Source organism: Seriola dumerili, unplaced genomic scaffold (assembly GCF_002260705.1).
Source record: "Seriola dumerili isolate Sdu_G_001 unplaced genomic scaffold, Sdu_1.0 BDQW01000116.1, whole genome shotgun sequence".
Taxonomy (NCBI): Eukaryota; Metazoa; Chordata; class Actinopteri; order Carangiformes; family Carangidae; genus Seriola; species Seriola dumerili.
The window spans coordinates 2,118,192-2,140,214 of record NW_019174371.1 but is presented as its reverse complement, the minus strand read 5'-3'; the positions used below and the strand labels follow the sequence as shown (position 1 = coordinate 2,140,214).

Below are 22,023 nucleotides of genomic sequence, written 5' to 3'. Positions count from 1 at the left end.
TCTTCTTCCCTACCACTCACATGCCTCGCATCCTCCTGCTCCTCCTCCCCTCCTCCCTCCTTTCCTTTTCCCCCTCTGTTCATAGTTCATTCCACCTCCTGCCGGTCATGGGTCTTCTGGTATTAAACGCACGGAGACTCAGTTGCTGCCGGTCAGACGGCTGCGGTGTTGTGGTGACAACACAGAGCCACAAAGCTGAACCGAGCTGATAAGAACCGCGCGGCTGCCACTCATGAATATGGAACGGACCGCCTCAGACCCCTCCTTCACCCATCACACACACACACACACACACACACAGATGTTGCACTCGCGAGAAACAATGAGCTGTCCGTGTAGACACGGTTACACACACACACACACGTGCGCATGTGGTAACAAGCTGCTGATGCAGCTCTCTGGAGATCTGTCGTGTGAGAGAGACGGTGACACTGCATCCGCTTATGCGACAGAAGCCGTTCTGTATCGGCGGAGTCCTGACGGGCTGTATGCTAATTATGACGAAGCAGGTCAGAGAAGAGCTGGTGTCCCACACACTTGGAGGTTATCAGAAGCAGTGACAGGGGCTTGTAATGCAGCCGCCTGGTTCTCCCTCACAGCTATCTGACTGTCTTCATCTCCGTCTTTTCTTCTCCCTCCCACCGTCGCTCTCTCCCTTATGACCTTTTCCATTTTTACCCCTCATAACTCCATTTTCTCCTACTTCCACCCCCCCACACCCCCTCCCCTGGCCTTCATCTCTCATTTTTCTTTTCTATTTGTTTCCTCTCACCACATGCAGTTTTATCTTTTAACCAAGTTAACATGCTTTTATCTGCGTGGGCTGAATGTTGGAGCTGTCTGGAAGACGTGTGAGTCGGTCAACCATACATTTGCTTTATCACGGGGGGGGAAATGGATGCACTGCAGCTCGAGGAATAAAATTGTCTTTCGGCTTAGCTTCTGTGTGTGTGGGGCTTGAAATTAACATCCTCCACAAATCACCTGTGGTAGATAATGTTGTCAAGTTACAAACCAACTTGGCAAGTGCTAAATCATATTTTAATGGTCCTGTTTTAACAGGGCAATCATAACAATCAGTGTAAAGCAGTGGGTCATGTGCACAAGGACAATAAGGGCTTATACTCACAGCACAATATGCGCAGAGTGGAATAGAAATTGGAAGGGTGTAGTGATTAGTCATTATATTCTCAGCCAGTCACATTACGGGTCTCATACCTATTAAACAGCTGTGCCAAACACATGGGCACATGACAAAATTGGCTCAGCAATCAGAGGGGAGAGCGCAGAGCAGCTTTTCAGTTATGATGTCCCGGAGGTTTGCACAGTATTACAGATATGCTGCTAGAGGCAGGCGATGTCTCTTTTTTAGCCTGAATTTGATTTAGTGGAATTATTGAAAGTCAGGCTTCGCTCAATACCTGTCTCGTGTGTTGTAATGTGTGGTTTTATTTTGAGAGAAAATGATGCACGCCACCATATCTGTGCTCGCAGCTTTAAAAATCGCAATTGTTGAAATGTTTGAAAAAGTTTAAATGTCTGTAACTCGCAGAGTTTTTGAAAACTTCAAAATGTCTCTTTATGGAAGTGGCTGCTGGAGTCGAAGCAGTTAAAGGAAGTGAAATGTCAGTTGAAGTTAAAACAATCAAAGTAGTTCAGGAGTCAGTGGAGGTGGAAACACGAGCATGAAGAAGAGTTGAGGTGTTTGAAGTCTTTTGAAACTGCTGAAGTCAGTTCAAGTGTAACTGCTGGAAGCTTTTTAGAAGATAATTAAAATAAAACTGCTGAGAGGAGATGAAGGATTCTTTGAAGAGAAGGTCCTCAAATGATTTGAGGCTGATTTGAAATCTATTTGTTTGGAAAATACACTGTAAAAAAAAAAAAAAAAAAAGTATGAGACACTTCAACGCTTGACTTCAGTGTAGAAGTAGTTTGGTGGCAAATGAAACTCAACACCAATTTTGTGACTTGGCAGTTGTGCAGCTGTAGATACACTGAAATAAAGTCTATTTTTCATCTAGTGCGCATCATCCTTTTGATTCGTCCACTACTCGTCTGATCTGCAGTAGCTTACTAATGGCTTCTCCTTCAGCCTCCGCTTTACCTCGTGTTTAGAGCTGAGTAACAAAGGTTAGTTCAATCGGGAGCGGCTTCATTCTGACGCAACCAATAAACTTTTACTGCCACGTGCCACGTGAGTCCTCGGCGATTAGACCACATGGGGATGTCATCATATGTGTAAACGGAGGCGAGAATGTGCGAAGCATAAGAAGTATAGAAAAATGATTTACACATCCGTATCTGTTGCGAAAGGGTTCTGTAGCAAAAAGAAAAGTTGTACAATGGAGGTAAAAGTAAAACGGTTTTCGCAGACATAGTTTGATGTAGTTAATGACATTAATGACTGCATCCCGTTTATGGAGCTGAGTCCTCGTTATCGAAATTAGCTGCACCCGTGCTTTTCCCGCAAAGATGAGCCAAAATGTCTTCCTGGAAAAAAAACGAAATGACATGTCATGTTATAGATTAGTGTCATATTAACCGAGCTGTGGCTTTCATCTTCTCTGACGTGATGAGATTGTTGGCTTTAAGAAAACGATGAAAATTCATTGTAACTGTCAAAATTTTGGCTGGTGAGCTATAAAGTAAATTTCAAGCTCTCTGTGTTTTTCTGTGTGTGTGTGTGTGTGCGTGTGTGCGTGCACATTAAAAGACCCTCATTGCTGAAAACAGTACCTGTTGTTTATCAGAATGAGGATGAAAGAGCAGAGTAGTAAAAAAAAAAAATAAGAATAAAAAAAAGCTTCTGTGCTGCTCAAGTAAACAACATATCAGTTGCCTGAAGAGAAGTAGCAGGTAATCTGTTCCAGAACAACGAACCTCGTCTTTCTGGAAGATGAATTCATTCTTCCCCCCTCTCTATCTCTTTCCTCCTCCTCCTCCTCCTTCTTGCCTCTCATCACTTTCTCCTGCCATCTCCAAACCCCCGCTTCTCTTCCTCCCCTGTGGTGAATTATTTGTGCAGTTGGGGTTGAAATGGCAGATTGGCTGCTCTGACAAGTTCTAAACACAGCTCTGAACCGGTGTACTACATCCATCCTGTGAGTGCTGAGGATAGTCTCCTTATGTACCGTGACTCAGAGGGACGTTGTAGTCTACACACACACACACACACACACACACACACACACAGGCTAATGTACTGTATATGCCAGGCAGATGGTTGGATAATTGATCAGTGTTACCTTTTTAACTGGTGGCAGTAATTAATGCCAACTTCACCTTTTCACTTTGTCGGCTTGATATAATACTGACCTAAATGTCACAGGCAGCATCTGTCTGCTTTTAGCCTTCTTTTTCTCTCTCATTCCTGTCGCTCCGTTCCCTCTCTGTCACTTCTCCGCTCGTCTGCTGCAATCTTTCTGTCACTCTCTATCAGCGTATCACGTCCTTCTGCCATCCTCTGTCTTGTCTCGATCAGTCGCTTATCTGTCCTCATCGTTTCCCTCACCACCTTTCATTTTCTGTCTGTCGAAATGCCTGACCGTGATCCATCGTTAATGCTCACCCTCTGCCCTCCTGTTCCCATTCATATTTCTAAACCTTTCTCTTCTCTTCTTTACTGTTCTTTTCCAGGAAAGCCAGGGATTCTCTGCCAACTTTCCGCCAGTTCTTCAGCTCAGCATTCAGCCTGACCCATGTCAGCCTGGCCTCTATGAAAGTCCCACCTGATTCACTGAGGTGAGTCACTGTCACAGGCGAGGGTTTAGAGTGACCTTTGAAACCCTGAAGATCTGTGAGCGTATCATCGATTCAAATCACTGGTATTGTTTGAACTGCAAAGGGCTGAAAAAGGAGCAGCTGGACATCTTAACTTCATTCAGTCTGACCCCTCTCGCTTGTGTCATTGTTACTGTATGTATCTGGGATGATCAGATTGTAATTCAGTACAGCAGAAATACAATAGATATATAACCAAGGTGTATGAAAGATGCTATCCCCTAAGTCACTTTGCATATAGCTGGCCACACTACTCATAAGATACATCCAGATATAAAAACCTATATAAATATAACACAATAATACAAAATAAACAAATCGATCCAAGAAAGATGCACCATCAAGATACACTCATGTTTTTTTAAGGCCACTTTTTCCACTATATCGGTGGGAAAACCAAAAAGAATGTGACCTGCATTTCTGATCAAGTTACCAAAGCACCATCTGAATCCAGGTTCATAGAAAGAGGGTCAGGGAACGAATTCAAGTTTAAATGGGGAACTATGTGTGTTGTCATTAGGATCCATTAGGTGTAGACTCAGTTTGGTTGAGATGGTAATATATTACATAATAAATTTCCGATTTGACTGAGGTTTGAAAGCAGATTACTGCTTTACGAAATGATACCAGATCATTATAAAGGCACCGATTCAGGGTCAGAACATGTGATCAGTGCATCCTTAAAGTGATAGCTCAGGTTATTTGACGTGGGGTTGTGTGAGGTACTTCTCTGTAGTCAGTGTATTACCTGCAGTAGATTCAGATCAGTGAGCTCCCAGTTCAGAGAAGCAGCAGGAGCACCTGCACAGAAGCTGAGTGATGAGCCGCTGTGGACGGGGTCAGCTGAGAAACGTGATTTAGCCATTTTAAAACATGCCCACAGAAAAAAAAAAAGCCAATATCAGTTTAAGTGTACGTTTTATTTGGAATATTTTCTCTGCTTTATCTTGTAGTCAAACCTTTCCTTTGGAACTACCGTATTCCTGCGCACAAGCGCACCTACAGCGCGCCACAGGAAAGGGCTGTTTGACAGCAAGATAAAGCGGTGGAAATGTTCAAAATAAAGCGTACACTTAAACTGATATTAGCTGTTTTCTGTGGGGTTTTTTTTAAAGTGGCTAAAACACATTTTTTACTGACCTTGTCCACAGCAGCACATCACTCAGCTTCTGTAGTTTCTGCTTTCTGAACTGGAAACACGCTGATCTGAATCTAATGCAGGAAACACACTGACTATAGATAAGTACCACAACACTACATCAAATAACCCAAACTATCACTGAGGATGCACCAATCACATGTACTGAATCTGAATCGGCGTCCTTATTATGGTCTGCAATCATGACATAACCAATCCACATTAAGTGCAGTTTCTTTGTCATTGTCATTATAAACCGTGGCTTCATGTTACGTTAAATGGTGACTGAGACCGACAAATACACAAAGTTAGAATCTATTATACAAGAAGTTGGACTGGTACGTCCCAATTTACAATGGTAAACTAGTATAATCAGTGGCCGACACCCCAGCACTCACTCATTTGGTAACCAAATCTCCTCTGAGTGTTTTATTAATGCTGCATTAGTTATGGCGTTCCTGATGTGGTTGTGTAACGAATATTCTGCTGACTATATTCAGCCTTGACTAGTGCATCACCACTTGTGGCAGCCAACTGGCAACTGGATCTCTCTTCCCCTTCATTTAGAGAAGCTCTGGACAGAACTCACACACTTAGCTGGCAGAATAAACAGCAACAAAAGCCAAGACGATGCTCTAATATACACATCAGAGGGTCCCTGTAATATTATACTGACATTATGTAAGAACGATAGCATAAACTCACTGAGGAACTACAGCAGAAAGTATGTTACTATATCATATGTTAAGTGAAGAATAAATAAAACACTGAGAGAAAAGATATAACAGCAATATTCTAAATATTATAGTGGCATTATAAAAGAGATAAAAGGATGTAAAATATCACTGTAAAGTCACTTAATCCTTCTGGATATTACTGCATCACAGTGCTAACTGGAATATTATAGGAATATTACTATAGGCTTAGAATTATAAACTAAGTGAATGTATTGTGACAGCCTTTTTGTAATGACTGTCACACACAGTAGGAGTAAATGAAATCCATAAAATAATCCAATTAAGAAATGAAATACTGCACATCAGGAGGTGTAGGGGACATGTTGCCTTATTTCTTACACTGGAGCCAATGTTTCTCCTGGAGCCATGAAACTCTACAGATCTGAAATAATGCTATGTTTAGCTCAGGTGAAGGTTTGTGATTTGAGTATCTTCTACCTCTGACAACCCATGCAGCTTATTTGTCTGTGTGTGTGTGTGTGTGTGTGTGTGTGTGTGTGTGTGTGTGTGTGTGTGTGTGTGTGTGTGTGTTCAAAGTACTGATACCACCTCTCTGTGTCAACAAGCATTTGTGCTGCTGAAATATTTAGTCAACTTGAGGCCTACGAGAGGATACATTCTCACCTGGGCCACTCATGCTAAAACTGTATCCACTCATGATCCTAAAGCACGGAGTCAAATATAACAATTTAAATACTGATACCTTTGATGAAAATCAAGCTTTTAACCTTGTTAACATGCCCATATGATGTTTTTTTATATAATACAAGACCTATTGGGAATATGAGGGAAATAAGCAGTCAACGCCATGACTGTGTATTTCCACCTTGCACCGCAGTGAACGAACAGTCTCATAAAAACAGATTCAAACAACCAGGGATTCATACATCATAACAAAAGAACCAATCCCGTCAAGTTGTGAGAACGGGGGGGCAAAATAAATCCAAAAACTTGTCAGTACAGAGAGCAAGAGTCTGCATTAGCACAGCCACTAACACTGCGTCAGCCACTGCCACTTACAAGCTAACAAACAACATAACCGATGAACTACTCTGACCGTTCTGATAACGTCTTCTAGCTGCCGATTTTGTTCACACTGCTGTTTTATCTGTCAGCCGAGCGCAAGAAGCTGTGGTGGGGCGGGGCACAAGGCCTGATCCAGAGTTTTCGATGAGGAAGTAAGAATAGATGTACTTCCAGCCCCAGTTTGTGTGGAAAAACCATGTTAAACAAAATATTCATCATAGCAGAGTATTTTGCAGAGTTTAAAACATGTCTGGAGAGGAACTTTAAATTATTTATTCTGGCGTTCTCTTGCTGGCAATCTGACCCTAATGCATAGCTCATGCACATTGGTATGCTCCACCATCAGTACAAGCAAAGCCACTCAGCATTTATTTTTCTTGTTTTTATTGTCTCAGGCTTGAATACTAAAATAGCTTTATACCATATGGGGAGTAATTAGCATCCAAAGCCTCGAGGAGATTCAATCATCAAGGCTCACATTAGGCTTCAAACATTTCTTCTTCAGTAGTGGAGCTATTTTCTGTAATGTTAGTGGACTGGCCTTCAATCAGAGGACACGGATTGAAGTGTCTGGATTTGGACAGTGTCCACTGTGTTTATGTGTCTTTGTGCAGGACTCTGTATCCTGACCAGCTTCAGGAGATCTGTAACTAAACCAGCTCAGTGAGCAGCCGAGCAAAAAGCGAGTTTCCCTACAGGGATGAGTGGAGTATCGCTATATTACAGTTTCTCTGTTAGGTGTTCAGCCTGCTGTTTGCTCCTCGTAGCCAAAAAGCACCATCAGTCGCTGAGTAAACAAAGCAAACTGCCAACAATTGAGATGATTGTGTGCTGCATGATGGATCCCAGCCAAAATGGATGGAGTGGACTCCCCACTTAGCACTTCTCCTCATTACCTCCTCATGGTGCATAACTCTTAAATGTGTATTCATTGCACAAGAACAAGCTCCAGCAGGGCCTTGATGTGCAAATGCAGTTTTCCTTTCTGCATCCAGCTTGGCCCGTGTGTCTGTGTCTTCACACACAACAGTTGGCCAACTATACTGAATAAATACTGAAGGTTTTTGAGGTGATTTCTGGTGGGGACTTAGTGAGCTATGAATCTCCTTCCTAAGCTACTTTTCTCTAAATCCTTTAAGATGGCTCTAAAACTTTTAGGTGTGCAGACGAGAACGTGGAGCAGGCTGGGGCGGCGGGGAGGGGTCGGATGATCCGTTCAGGTTGTTAGAGGGAGGAAAAGCAGCAATTGGATTTATGTGGGACTGATCTTCCCTTCTCTAATTTTTTCACTCTGTCATCTTCGCCTTGCCTTTGTCCATTAATTGCCCTTTGTTTCTCCCCCATTTCTTCTTATCTACCTATCATTCTGCTCACTCCTCTCCTTCCTTATCTGCCTTTCCATTAATCTTTTTTGCTTCTATCTTTGCTTTTGCATTCCCCTGTTCTCTCTCTCTCTCTCTCTCTCTCTCTCTCTCTCTCTCTCTCCCTCTCTCTCTTTTCCTATCCAACCCTGCCTGTGTTTTCCTTCAGGGCTCTGTTCCTGGGTCTGTCCAATAACCCTCATATCACTGATTTACACCTGGACATCAGCAGCTGTGAGGTACGCTCTGTCAGTCTGTGCTGCTCTAGGTATATTCACTCATCTTCTTCATAGATTAATGCTTGTGGCTGTCCCATCATGTTCCACTCCTCTCTGTCTTCCACCCACAGTTGAGGTCGGCAGGTGCCGGGGTGATTCAGGAGCTCTTTCCTCGAGTTTCGTGTGTGGGGACTTTAGACATCGCCGATAATGGTAAGAGACACGCCGTCACACGCCTGCTCATACACCCGCAAGGTGACACACTGTTGAAACCCTTCTGATGGCGGGCGTCATGGTCTGGGCTCTGACATGTGCAGTTTTTATTTGAAATGCATCATTTGAAAACCAAACTAGTGAGTAAATATCAATCTAACCCCCTTCGTTACAAACTGGAAGTGTGAAGTTTACGAATGGCTCCTTTAATTGTTGGAGTACCCCTTTAAAGGAGATGACTACATCCAACTGGGTGTCAACATGTATTTCAAGGTCTTTATACTTTATTCCCCTTTAAAATTTTAATATTATTTAGTACAATGTTTTTACTAACAGAGCAACAAGGATTCAGTCAGTGACACATACTGTATCTGAAATGCTTGTACATTTAGATTTGTCAGAAAATTCTGCTTGGAGCACTAACTCCCGATTATGAACATCCAATCTTAGTTAAATCATCAATTTCAAAAGCTAATCACATGAGCAGGAGGTTTGAGTGGTGGAGGAAGTTGTTTTGGTATGAGTCATTGTGACAGGTTGTAACGGATGTGCTGTGCACCTGCATGAGTGTGATTGGATGTTCCCAGTCAGCCGGTAGCCCAACAGCCGGTGAATCAGCAACTGACGCATGAATAACGCAGCTGATGTTATTCACCTAATGCAAATGCAACCTCAGTGCCGTGTCTGAACTAATGCAGTGCCCCATAAAACAGCAACAGTGCATTTATTCATAAGGCAACAAGTGGTTTGTCTTTTATATTCAGGGAGGATTACCAACTGAGCAAAGTGATCAAAGGCCCAGACCTGTTTCACAACACTTTCAGGGACCCCAGTAGTCCCAGGGTCACGGCATGTCACTTGGTAATTTGACTAATTTCTTTTTGGAAATTCACACAATGCAAACTAAGAGATCCTTTGTTATTAGGGAAACCAGGCCTGTGTCAAAATGTAGTTATAAGACCATTATTGTTTTTGTTTATACTGTGCTGATGTGGCTTGTTTTACATTAAACTGTGTTTATTATTCCAGTATATTTGTACTAGGTGATCTCTGGTCTTCTATACAGTATTTATTTGTATCCCCATTAGCCTCTACCAAGGTGTAGCACCTACTCTTCCTTTACTCAAGTAAACATTACACCATAATGCAATAGCAGAATGATAATAGCAATGACAATGTATTACAGTGAGTGCCCTGTACTTAGTGGGAAATAAGAGACGACAGGGTACATACACAGGGTGGTGTATTCATGTGTCCACCAGCATTTTTTTCTCCAAGCCCCCCCCCCCCCTCTATGGCCATGTTTACCATCATGTAACCTTGCTGTCAGAATCCTATGAAATGTTGAATTATGTTGTAAAGCTTTTCTCATTTTACAACAAAAAAGATTCTCTCTCCCTCTGACTCGATTTTAAAAAACATTTCATATCACCACTTCACTATCTCGACGTGGTGAACAGGCCATGTGAATCTGCATTGTAATTTGAAAGTCACACTTCACTGGATCAAAGACACATTTTCATCCAGTAGAAGAAATTGTATGGAAACCTTTTCACCTTGACTCTGCTGCACAATACACAATCTACACTTCACCACTGAGTTTAATTCTATAAATCTGCTAACGATAAAAACAAATGCATATCTTGAGGATGTATTCCTTCCAGTGTTCTGTTTTTACCATTTATCCTGCCAACCGCTTCCCACTGACAAAAACAGAGCGATGGCTCTGCCTTAATTTCCAAACCGCCATTAGTCTATTTATTAGTTTAACAGAACCAGTATTATTGAAAGAAACATTAACATGTGTCTCCTCTGGTGCAGCTCCTCTGCTTCCTCCTGCTCTGTCATATCACAGCTTCCTGTCATTGACGCTAAAATAAATTCACATCAAATTAGAAGCATGTATGCGTATTTTAACCACGGACATTTATTTTTTCTCTTTTGAATGAGCCATTTCAGTCTTTGTTGCTAAAATATCTTGCCATGGTAACCGCTTCCTCTTTTGCGAGAACGTGAGTGGGTGGGAGTGGAGGGGTAGGGGGAGGGGGAGAGGGGTTAATTGGGAGTATTTTGGAATTTCAGTGGGCAGTGAGATTTTGTTCCAAAACAGATCGTGAGACAAAAAAAATTAGCTTTGAGAGCCAGAAATGTTAGCAACTGGCAAATGATGAGTAACTGGTAAGACAGCCAAGTAGAAATCTGACTTTTTCAGTTTAATCTTTAAGTTTTATGCCTGTTCTCTCATTTGATTGTTACTTACAAGGATGTAATTAAAATCTACTTTGAAGTTGGTTTCAACAGAGGCTCAGTAGAGCGTAGTATTGCTTGCGTTGCACTATTTTACTCTAGTGATGCTCCAGTGTACGGTGTTGTGTTGTGTTGTGTTGCAGGTTTGGATGCTGACTTGCTGGCTGTCATCCCAGCTTTCTCCAGGCACCCCTCCCTCAAACACCTGATGCTGGGGAAGAACTTCAACATCAAGGGCAGGTACGGACCACATGGGGAGCCAGCACTACAGATGGCTGAGATGATGATACTGATGTTGACTGTGTTCTTCTTCTCTCTGCCTCCTCAGGGTGCTGGATGAGATTCTGCAGAAAGTAGTTCATTTGGTGCAAGAGGAAGAGTGTGTGAGTTGGATTATGTAACATATTGTGTACACACACACACACACACACATACGTACACACAGAAATCCTCTGTGGCGTTATGTACAGACGCACGCCTACACATACCTCACAGATCTGTCGCCACACACACACACACACACACACACACACACACACACACACACACATATCCTGCACACACACAAACACACACTTGTCATCATTTAAATTCTTGCATCCTTGTTCATGTGCATTTAAGCTTAATCTCCCACCTGCCACATACACGAGGTGCAAGGTGCAAACACAGAGTCATGATGTCTGTGGGCCCAGCGAGTGATTCATTTGGTCTCAGTTTATTCGCAAGACTCCCGAGGCTCTCTCTGCTCTCCACTCTGCAAATCCAGCATGACAAGTAGCTTTCTCAATTATTTACCGCTGTTGATGGGGATAGCTCACAACTATGCTCCCGTACCAAGCACAGACCGATATTTACATGCAAGTGTGCGCACATAAGCCACTGTAAATGTGTAAGGTAAAAGGCTTTACACCATGTTCCTCAGAGGTCAGCCTGTTAGGCAGCTCGACCAGTAAGTGATGATGACACCGACATCACAATCATCTGTGTGTCTCCTACAGAGCTTTGATGCTAACACTCCAGTGAGTCATAGGAGGCTGCTAGCATGAAAGTGAGAAACCGAGAACTCCCAGCAGCTAAAATGATATGCAGCAAATTCAAAATACATAAACAAAAATTTGGAGGGAAAAAAAACTCTGAAAGAAATAGTTTTGATATTTTGGGAAATATGTCTATTCGCTTTGTCTTCAGGAGTTATAGGAGGATTGCTATCACTCTTTCATCTGTTTGCTTAATATGAAGCAGGAGACACCTAGCTTAGCAGCTAGCGTGGCTCTGTCCAAAGGTAACAAGAACTGCAAACCAGCACCTCTAAAGCTCGTTAATTAACATATATTTTGTTTAATTAAGCTTTACAAAAAGCAAAGTGTAAAAATGTCAAGTTGTAGGTTGTTCATAAGTCTTTACGCTAACCTGCCAAACACCTGCTAGCTCCAGCTTTATATTTAGCAAACAGAGATGCCACATGTAACTCTTGCCTAGGGAGTGACTAGTTTTCAGAATGTCTTGTTTCAAACCAAGCCCGCCCTATAATTCCTGCTTCAACACAAACTAAACATAGAGATATGGAGACTGCAGTGAATAGCTAAAAATCTGGCTGGTGCTCATCACAAGTATATTCAGAAATTCAAAAATAGGATTCAACTTCTAGTCACAAGGCTAAAATGTAGCATCAAAACCTACAATTCAGGAAAGTTGTTGTTGTTGTTGTTTTACAGATTTTCACTTTATTTGTAAAATTAGCAAGTTGGTTGAAACCAGTTTTAACACTGAAGTGAGTTCATTCAAAAGTTATAATATGTAATGCTGCAAGAAAGCACTGTGCTCAGAAAGTGTTTCTAAAAGAAGAAACATGAAAAGAAGTGCAGCTAATTATTTTGCAATAGGTCCAGTTTAAAAAAAAACACCCTTCACCCTTGATAGTGATCAAATCGTTTTCCATCTTTTTTTTTCCCCCTCCACGCTGTCTCTCACTGTGTTCTCCAGGCCCTGCAGTCCCTCTCTCTGGCTGACTCGAGGCTTCGCCAGCGGGGCACGGTGCTGGTCAACGCCCTGGGCTCCAACGCCTGCCTGCGGAAGGTGGACCTGAGCGGCAACCTCCTGGAGGACTCTGGGGCCAAGATGCTCAGCAAAGCCCTGCAGATTAACACAACACTCAGGTGTGTGTGTGTGTGTGTGTGTGTGTTTAATTGAAAGTCACTAGAGTAGTGGGAATGAAGAGGGATTTCCTTGTAGATTAGTGGAGAAGAAGAAGAGTAAGACAGGAAAAGAAGAGGTTTTAGAGGACAGATGAAAGAATAGGGTCAGAGAATATTAATATTATAGGTATGGTTTGAGGACAGGACACACTGAGGCTGCTGCGAGGCAGAACAGTGAGTTCATTGCGGGGCTTCAAAGACGAGAGAGGGAAAGTGAACCGTGTAAGAGATAAGAAGGTAAGACTGAGGAGTCGGAGGGGTAGCGAGGCGAATTGGTAGGAGGGAGAGAAAAGGGGGAGGAGGGATGGAGAGAAATGGCCTTGAGGCATACAACATATTGTACAACGCTGAAGTAAGAGAAAAGAAGAGGCTGAGTGAAGATATGCGTTTGTTTTTGAGGTGTGTTGGAGGTGAAGGAGTGGAAGATGTAGGTAGTAGAAGGTGTGAAAAACAAGAGGTGGGGGAAAAGGAGAACAGCAGCGAGACGGGGGGTAGGATGGTTGTATTATGACGGGAGAAACGGCTGGATATGGACTTGAGAGGGAGAAAAGTTATGAAGGGATGGGAGATGGAGACCACCTAAGGAGTGAGATTTGGGTTTTGCTGATTGAATTTCTAGGGCAGAGAGAAAGAGAGCGAGTGAGTGGGGTGGGGGGAAAGAGAGAGATGAGGATGGAGGAGGAGGATGGATGAAAGAGAAAAGGGGCTGGAGATGAGTGATGTATTAAAAACAGGAGTTAGACAGTGTCGAGTGTAGGTGGAGGATCTGCACTGTGAAATAACAGAAGCTCATTAGTTGCACGGCAGTCGCTCATGCATTGTTAATGTTGTGATATGGACTCATTCTATGCATGTAGCAAAAAAAACAAAAAACAAAAAACTGAAAGTCCTGACAAATGTGTTGATAATCCTTCTGTGATGTGTTTGTGCAGCTGCATGGTCAGATAAGAAGTGGAACTGTGATATTATGTCCTCTGTGTGTGTGTGTGTGTGTGTGTGTGTGTGTGTGTGTGTGTGTGGAGAGGGGGGGTTGTGTTTACAATATTCGTGGGGTCTGAAAACCAGGAGCCCACTGTGTTTAAATGGCTGTTTGATGGTTAAGACTTGCTTAGGTTAGAATTAGGGTTAGGGTTATGTTAATAACGGGCTGCCACAAAGATGTGTGCGTGGGTGCATGTGTGCGTGTGTGTGTGTCTAAAAAGCGACTGATCATGCTCCTCTTTTCTTCTGTGCCTGTCTTCCCCTATTTCCTGCCGTTTTGATCCCTCTCAGGAGTGTGACATGGGATCGCAACAACACCACAGCGACAGGCTTCCAAGATGTGGCGAGAGCGCTGGAGCAGTAAGATGAACACAAAACACACGGTGTTTGAAGAAAGGAATACACACATAAAACGGATCACACACACGCACGCACGCACGCACACACACACGCGCACACACACACACATATGAAAGGCAGATAGCCATCTTTTGTATAATGTTTACTATTGCATGGAGTTTCATCAGGCTTTTGACGTGCGTGCGCCAGTCAAACGTGGGTGTGAAGTTTGTGCTCGTGTGTTTGTGTCTGTGCACGTGGGTGTGTACAAAAGTGTGTGGGTGTATTTGTGTGTAAGGGAATTGGAGACAACTGTTATAAACGCCCTGGGTGTTTTTCTGTTTGTTCTTGTTAACATCATAAATCATCCAGTTTATTATTGCAAGGGTAATATTATCCCTCATTCCTACCCTCTTTCTCTCCCTCCTCTCGCCACTGAACAGCAACTTTACCCTGCAGTACATGCCCCTCCCCCTCAGTGATGTCGCCCAGGCACACCGCAGCGCCCCAGAGAAGACCGACCAAGCCCTGACCAAGGTGAGAGGAGCTTCGCTTTTTCATGTTATAAAGATGCAGATGGTGGATAACAGCATTTGCCTGGCAATTAGTTGTGGACTGAAATGGTATATTCTGATGAATGACTTTCATTTGCTTGTGCGTCAGAAGTGATGATTAAGTCTGAAAGTATTTATAGATTATATTGCTGCTGTGGAAACTACATGTGGTATGTGCCATGTAGCAAGTCTGCATGGAAAGTTTTAGCGTTTTTATTCATCAGATTCTTCATAGTGTCTTATGACTATCTGGGATGTGATATCTAACCAGTTCTATACAGAATAGATATTAAATTGCCCCCTGGGGACAAATTAAGTTTCTGGAATTTAATTGAATTGAATAGATTACAAAATAAAAGCACATCCTCGAATAGCTCAGCTTGTATCATTTCATATAACAGGCAAGCAACAAGGAAGCCTAACCCACTCTAAATTTAAAAAGATAAATGAAAATATATATATATATACTGAAGGAGCTGTTTGTAAGTTTTGCTATTGCTACATAGCTAACGTTAGCATTAATAGCTGTTTACTCTCCAGTCTAGAAGAAACGTTGCAGCATCAAACTTCATTCCTCTACTCACCAAGAGCTGTCTCCAGTATTAGAAAGCAACGCCAATGTTAACTCTTGTCTCGATCACGTCTTTTCTTCTACTGAAGTTAGCATGCTAAACAGCTAGCCCTGCCTTGCCTGTTGCTTTACGATAGCGACTCACTGTAGCCTCCAATCTGGCCTGAAGATGTAGTGCTGCTTAGAGGATGTACTATAACCTAATGTAATGATATGTTATGTTATGATGTTATTTTATGTTATGTTATATTATGTTATGCTACGCTATGCTATGAAGAACTTTCAGACCAAGTAATCTAAAAGCACTTGGGAGGTTTTGAAGCCAGCCAGCCTGTTTGTAGCTCAGTTGGTGCCTAATGTCACTTTACAAACTCACATCTGAAATTGCTGCCTGACACATTGATGCTTGGTATTTGAGTTACTGAACTTGCAGTTGTTTTTGTCCAACTGAATTTTTTTTATTTTTATCTGCTGGCTACTGAGCAGCTCCACTGTAGCCATTAAAGGCAGGGTAAAGGGCCTTAGTCTGGGCTCCCATGATGGTGATAAAATGTAAGGAGCAAGCGCTGTTGTGTTTACTTTCTCTGCTCAGATGTATCCTGCCTTTAGCTCTCTCTGTAAATGAGCTATACTGCATCATAAATTGGATCACAAGAGGCAGACATTCACATTTTTAATTTTTTTCAGCCCGGTATGATGGCTGTGTGCGGTTATGTATCTATGTGTAGGAACAGACTGTGTGCCAAAAGCTTTTTTTAGTCACAGTGCCTCTTTTAACATCCTGTCTTACAGCTTGTTTGAGTCCGTAAACAATCATCCATGAGGGAGATGTGCGCTTGCTTAACATCATTAGGCTTGATAAATTGCTAGATAGCTCATCAGTTGTGCTTTGAACAGCTTCAAAAACAGTCCCGCAACATAAAGATCTGTCTGAATGATGTGGTCAGTTCTCTTCACCACCACTGCTAAATAAATTCTGTCTGTCACTTGGCTTGTAAGCTGCACTTAACAGAGCAAGTCTGTTTACGTTGCATGTCAGACTCGATCTCCCGGCCGGCTCGGCTGTCAGTCAATCATGCACAACATCTCTCCTCCCCACGGGCTCGCAGGCTAAAGGAGCATTTTCTGATGCATCTTCAGGAAAATAAAAACAAGATATCAACAGTGCACTGACATCAGAAAACGGTTCTGCTGTGGCTTTAGCCTAATGAATCATCTCTGGTTCTTACTGAACTGCTTTTGCTTGGAGTATACTGTAGTGTTTACTTAGGGTTAGAGGAGTTTTTGTCTGTGCATTGTCAGTGAAGCTCCTAAGTCCTTGAGGAACACTTGATTCCATCTTTCTTTACATAAGATGATTAAGCAGTGAACACTTCGACCTGCTGAGTCAAGAAAAAAAAAATCAAAGGCATCCAGTTTATTTCTGGGATGAAAATTCTCTCTCCAGTCTCCTTATTACGATGCAAATGGACTTGTCTCCTGTCTCCTGCATACTGCGCTTTGTAAACACCTGTCATCCCCCCTCTCCCTCCTTGTTTGTTTTATGTGTGTGTGTGTGTGTGTGTGTGTGTGTGTGTGTGCGCGCGTGCGTGCGTGTGTGTGTGTGTGTGTTTGTGAGACAGATCCAGCGTGCCCTGCTTAGAAACAACCAGACTCAGCGTTTCTCTCAGAAACAGGCTCTCAGGCTGCACCAAGGCCTCGTCACCAGCACTGCTGAACAGGTGTGTGTCTGTTTGTGCACATAATGGTAAACAAGTCAAGATTCTTATTGTGACTGTAGACTGAATGTCTTTGTGCTTGTAACCTATTATATGGATTGATTTTTGTGTGTGTGTGTGTGTGTGTGTGTGTGTGTGTGTGTGTGTGTGTGTGTGTAGGTGATGGAGCGTCTGTGTGTGCGGGTGCAGCAGCAGGTGTGTGTCCTGAAAGGCTGCGAGGAAGGAGAGGAGGTGCAGACGGCCAGACAGATCCTCAAAGAAGTCAGGAACTCGAGAGCTGTGAGTGACATTTTTTTCGTGACTTGTAAACTGTAATGATTCATATAATACATATACATGTATAAGAATGTGTGGTAAAGACAAGGAATGGGAATTGCTAAGATTTTATTGATACCAATACCACTATCAGTATCGGTAATTCTGCTTATCGGTCCAATTCTTTATCAATTCCCTTAAGAGTTCCTGATCAATTTTCTGTGTGGAAAAAATGTTGGCAGACACAGGTTTATTTTACACTCTTTATTTGTTGAATTGCATTTCATTACAGTAGTTGTTTCTCAGAAAACAACAAATGGAAAAAACAACGTCATGATAGCTAAATCAGTTTAGGAAATGTTCAAAGACCATGGCTTGGCTGAATATATGATGGGTATTACTTACTGTGAGATGTGCATCCATATTGCCCTGTAGGCCCAGCGAAACAACATTTTAAATTGAATATTTAATCAATAGTCAGCGTCAATCCATCTTGAATTGACTGAGAGACTATGCTACTTTATATCTCTACGAATTATTGTACTTTTCACTCCATTACAATTGTTTTGCAGCTTTAGTGACTAGTTACTTTGCAGATTATATCATTTCACACTTTCAAATAAAGACATGATATACCTCATCTTTGGCTCAGCATCACTGTATCACAGAACATTAGCAGCATCCTCATAATCATTAACACGTGATAATGCATTATTTTCATAAAATACAGTCGATACTGTTGAAGCCAATAAAATCAATATGACCAGAAAAAACGTTGCACGAGTGTAACACAACAGTAAAAGTGACAAATAGAATATTGCTAATGCCAGTGTAGATGCTGCCTCAAATTGCTCTGTGACCATACGAAGTTCCAGTACACCAATACAACATTTAACTGCTGCTATTTCAAACCTTAATGGAAGCTGTAACAAATGAGTTTTTTAATATTGGTTCAGTCTGCATGTCGGAGCTCTAAACACACAGAGTCAGACTGAAGGATGTGAGACACTCACTCTTTCTTATAAAGGCTTAATAAGAAAGGCTTAATAATTCATCTTTTACTAATACTTAATTGATCAGATATAAGCAATTAATTACAGCAAATTTAAGTTTGCCAGGTTGTGAAAAATCTCTATGGTCATAGTGTGTTCGGTTGATTGTGGATGCATACAAACAAACAGCAGGCAGGAATCAACCCTCTGCATAAAAGCAAAAGAAGCAAAGTTAAGGATTCCAGTAACTGAGGAAGAGTGGTATGAAATGTGTGAGACACAATGTACATCCACAAGCTCACTCAAGCTATGGAGGGGATTACACAGGAAGATTCAACCCGTTTTTTCATAAAACCCAAAATAAAAAAGAAGCCTCCGACACTGTTGGAGTCTGCGTGGGACCGTGGAGGCTGACCACTCACACATTTTCTGGAACTGTACAAAGATAAGGTTAATATTGCCTGACCAATGTTCTGCTCGCAGCAAGTAAGAAAGCTGTTACCAGAAGCTGAATTTAAACGCTCCAAATAAAAAACAGTGGCTGGACATTTTAATTTTTTCATCATGGAAAAGTTGACATTTCTTTTGAGAGTCAGAGAAGAAGAACTGGAAAAGATGGAAAACATTTATATTAAACACAACACGGACTAAACGAATGCCTGATTAAAATAGTTGCATGATAATATTTCGTAGTTGGTTGTGTACATGTGATCCCCTGTTTCGTTTTTGACGTGCTGTTCTGTTTATATTCTTGTGAAAACTCGATAAAAATTCAAGCATGATAAAAAATTAAAGGTAAAGGTCGATGAATAAGCCTTCAGGTCAGCAGTTATGTCTAAATTACAGAAAACTTGATTTAGATTCATTGAAAATGTATAAATAGAAGGTGGTGATCAGCTTATAGAACATGATGTTTTTCTTATAGATTACACCAACCATCATCAAAATTTGCTTCACCTCGATATGCTGCAATATCAAAATGCCACTTGGATTGATTTATAAATAATAATAATCTAATAATATGAGACATATGATGTTATAACTTTCAGACGTTTTTACTTTTGATACTTAATTCTTCTTCTACTGATTTTAACCCCTTCTCTTCCCTGTCCTGCTGCCTGTGTGTGTGTGTGTGTGTGTGTGTGTGTGTGTGTGTGTGTTGTGTGTGTGTGTGTGTGTGTGTGTGTGTGTGTGTGTGTGTGTGTGTGTGTGTGTGTGTGTGTGTGCATTAGCTGTACCCATCTCTGTGTGAGCTGGCCCATGTGTTGTCAGTGGACGGCCCCGTCAAACAGCGCCTGGACACTCTGGCTGGAGAACTGGCCAAAGCAGCCGACAAAGAGCTGCAGGTATGTTCAGGGGGTTAAACAGTGAATTTGATAAACAGCTGTTCCATATGTGGACTAGTTGCATTTAAATTGCCCATTTATGGTGCGTGAGTGTGTGTGTGTGTGTGTGTGCAGTGCAGTTACACTGACTTCAAAAGAAACGTAGCAAATAAATTCACAGGGAGGGAACACTTTTTTTTAGTTCAGGTCTGGTCCCAGTGGGATTCAGCAGCACAATGTGGTTGAATGATAAAGAAGCAGCACACCCTGGGGATGAATCTGGGAGGCTTTCTATTGAATTTCAACTTACTTGATCACTATTTATAGGGATGTCACGATACCAGAATCTTGGTACTCTGCACCAATACCACTGATATTCCACGACTCTCGATACCAAAAAACAGAAAACAAGAGAGCACACCGCCCACACAGTGAGTGTACGGCAGTACTTTAAACTGACTAAGAAGGTGACAGACTCATGGTGTGAAAATATTCATTAAAAAAAAATCAGTGTTATGTTTTAACAGACTGAATAGTGATGACTATAGCCTGTTAATATTGTGAGCACCCAGCTCACGTTAGGAGTTGTCGCTAGTTAGCATAAACAAGCTAACGTTAGCCTTTGTGAATGCTGTGTGTGGAGCGTTGCTACAACAGATGTTGGCTGTCACAAGTCACAAATAATAACAGTGACATTTCAGGACATGAACATGTTGAGGAGATGTTGTTGATGTAAAGTTAACAACTGAAACTCACCCTGAACTCTGTGTAGAGATCTGATGTCTGTCTCTGAGCCGCTGAGATAAGTTTGAGGTGTTTCCTCTTGTGTGTCGTCCATTCCACGTGTTGCTGGCTTCTTCTTCTCTCTGAGTTTGATGTCAGACTAGGACACTTGTAGTGTCATTATACTGCTCTCATCAGTCCAGGAAGAATCAAATCTTTAGTAGCTAGGACATCTATAATACCTTTGATAGTGACGGTACTGTGGGAAAACAAGTACCGTCACATTTTCAGATCATCATCAACTGAAGTCTCGGAACTCGTGACATCCCTATTACAGCTCTATCTGTACTTTCTAATTTGGTTGCTATGCACGAGGTTACATTTCTGATTTGCAGGGGTCATAATCAATTAAAATGTGAAAATGTTCACATATGTGTTCATGCAAGTTAAACACCTGGAACAGATCTGAACAGATGTGAATAGTTACTGGTTGATACATGGATGCTTGCTGCTTTGTAGGGAAATAAAAGACGAAAACAAGTAACGGCGAAGCGAGCAGATGAAAACACTGAATGAATTATTAAATGCTTTGGAAAACATATGTATTTGTTGAAAATGTAGATAACTGTGTGTGTGTTTGTGTAGTGATGCATTTCTCTGGGTGTTTGTGTCCAGGTGGTTGTGGACTCCATGGTGTCTCTGTGCCGAGAGTTGTGTCCCATGTCCTGCTCAGCAGCTGAGAGACTCAACCCGCCTCTTTCATCCATCTCTGAGCAAGTTTCGATCCCTCGCTCCGCCATCCGCAACGCCCTGATGGAGAGAGCAGCTGAGGATATCAACAGAGCCCTGGAGTAAGACAGAGACAGAGAGAGAGAGAGAGAGAGAGAGAGAGAGCTGGTGGAACATCAAGTGAAGAACTTCAGCGAAGATACTGACTAGGTTGTTGTATCTTTCTTGTGTGTGTGTGTGTGTGTTTCTCTCTTTGTCTCTCAGGGAGGTGAAGTTGTCTGTGGTCTCCTATCTGACCAACTCCATAGTGGATCAGATTCTGCAAGAGCTCTACACCACTCATAAAACACTGGTACTGGTAATATCCCTTTACTGCATGACTTCTTCGTAGCTTGTAGAAAAAAAAAAATCTTTCTTCTGGTTTAAAGCTGAAATCTGTAACTACTTTCCAGCACAGATGTGTGATGTAGGATTATCTGGTGTTGACAGAGTTGATGCAGCTTGGTTTTGACTGACTAGTACTTCCACAATGATATAGGACAATGGGCAGGCCAACAATAAGCCTAACACAAAAACATTACAGATTTCAGCTTTAAATTTCTGCATGATTATTGTAAAGGAATAATTTGACACTCCGAGAATTGTGTTTGTTCACTTTGGAGTTGGATGTGACTCAGCTGGTTGCTTGGCAACCTCACAGTGATGACAAGTCACCAGGAAGTCACTGCTGCCAGCCAAGAATAGTTCCACATGTTTCTTTAGACTTCAGTTTTTTTTCAATCAAACAAACAAGATACAACCCCACCAGAGGTGCTGGTAGTGTTTCTAGTCTTTATGCTAAACTAAGCTAAACTAAGCTAGTCTCCTGGCTCCAGCTCTCATCAAGCATACAGAGATGAGAGTGATATTGATTTTCTCTCC

The 22,023-nt window shown here is 42.0% G+C and overlaps 1 protein-coding gene across 1 annotated transcript in view; it reads left to right on the top strand.

Moving 5' to 3' along the window:
• The window catches only part of LOC111223807 (capping protein, Arp2/3 and myosin-I linker protein 3-like), an 86,734-nt gene that overhangs the window by 48,241 nt on the left and 16,470 nt on the right, over positions 1-22,023 (top strand). The window contains exons 16-29 of the mRNA XM_022748084.1: positions 507-509; positions 3,637-3,741; positions 8,212-8,281; positions 8,392-8,473; positions 10,864-10,960; positions 11,049-11,103; positions 12,704-12,876; positions 14,188-14,256; positions 14,679-14,772; positions 16,983-17,081; positions 17,238-17,357; positions 19,558-19,671; positions 21,049-21,224; positions 21,367-21,454. Coding sequence (XP_022603805.1) covers positions 507-509; positions 3,637-3,741; positions 8,212-8,281; positions 8,392-8,473; positions 10,864-10,960; positions 11,049-11,103; positions 12,704-12,876; positions 14,188-14,256; positions 14,679-14,772; positions 16,983-17,081; positions 17,238-17,357; positions 19,558-19,671; positions 21,049-21,224; positions 21,367-21,454 — 1,345 coding nt within the window. The remainder of the gene's footprint in view (positions 1-506; positions 510-3,636; positions 3,742-8,211; positions 8,282-8,391; positions 8,474-10,863; positions 10,961-11,048; positions 11,104-12,703; positions 12,877-14,187; positions 14,257-14,678; positions 14,773-16,982; positions 17,082-17,237; positions 17,358-19,557; positions 19,672-21,048; positions 21,225-21,366; positions 21,455-22,023) is intronic.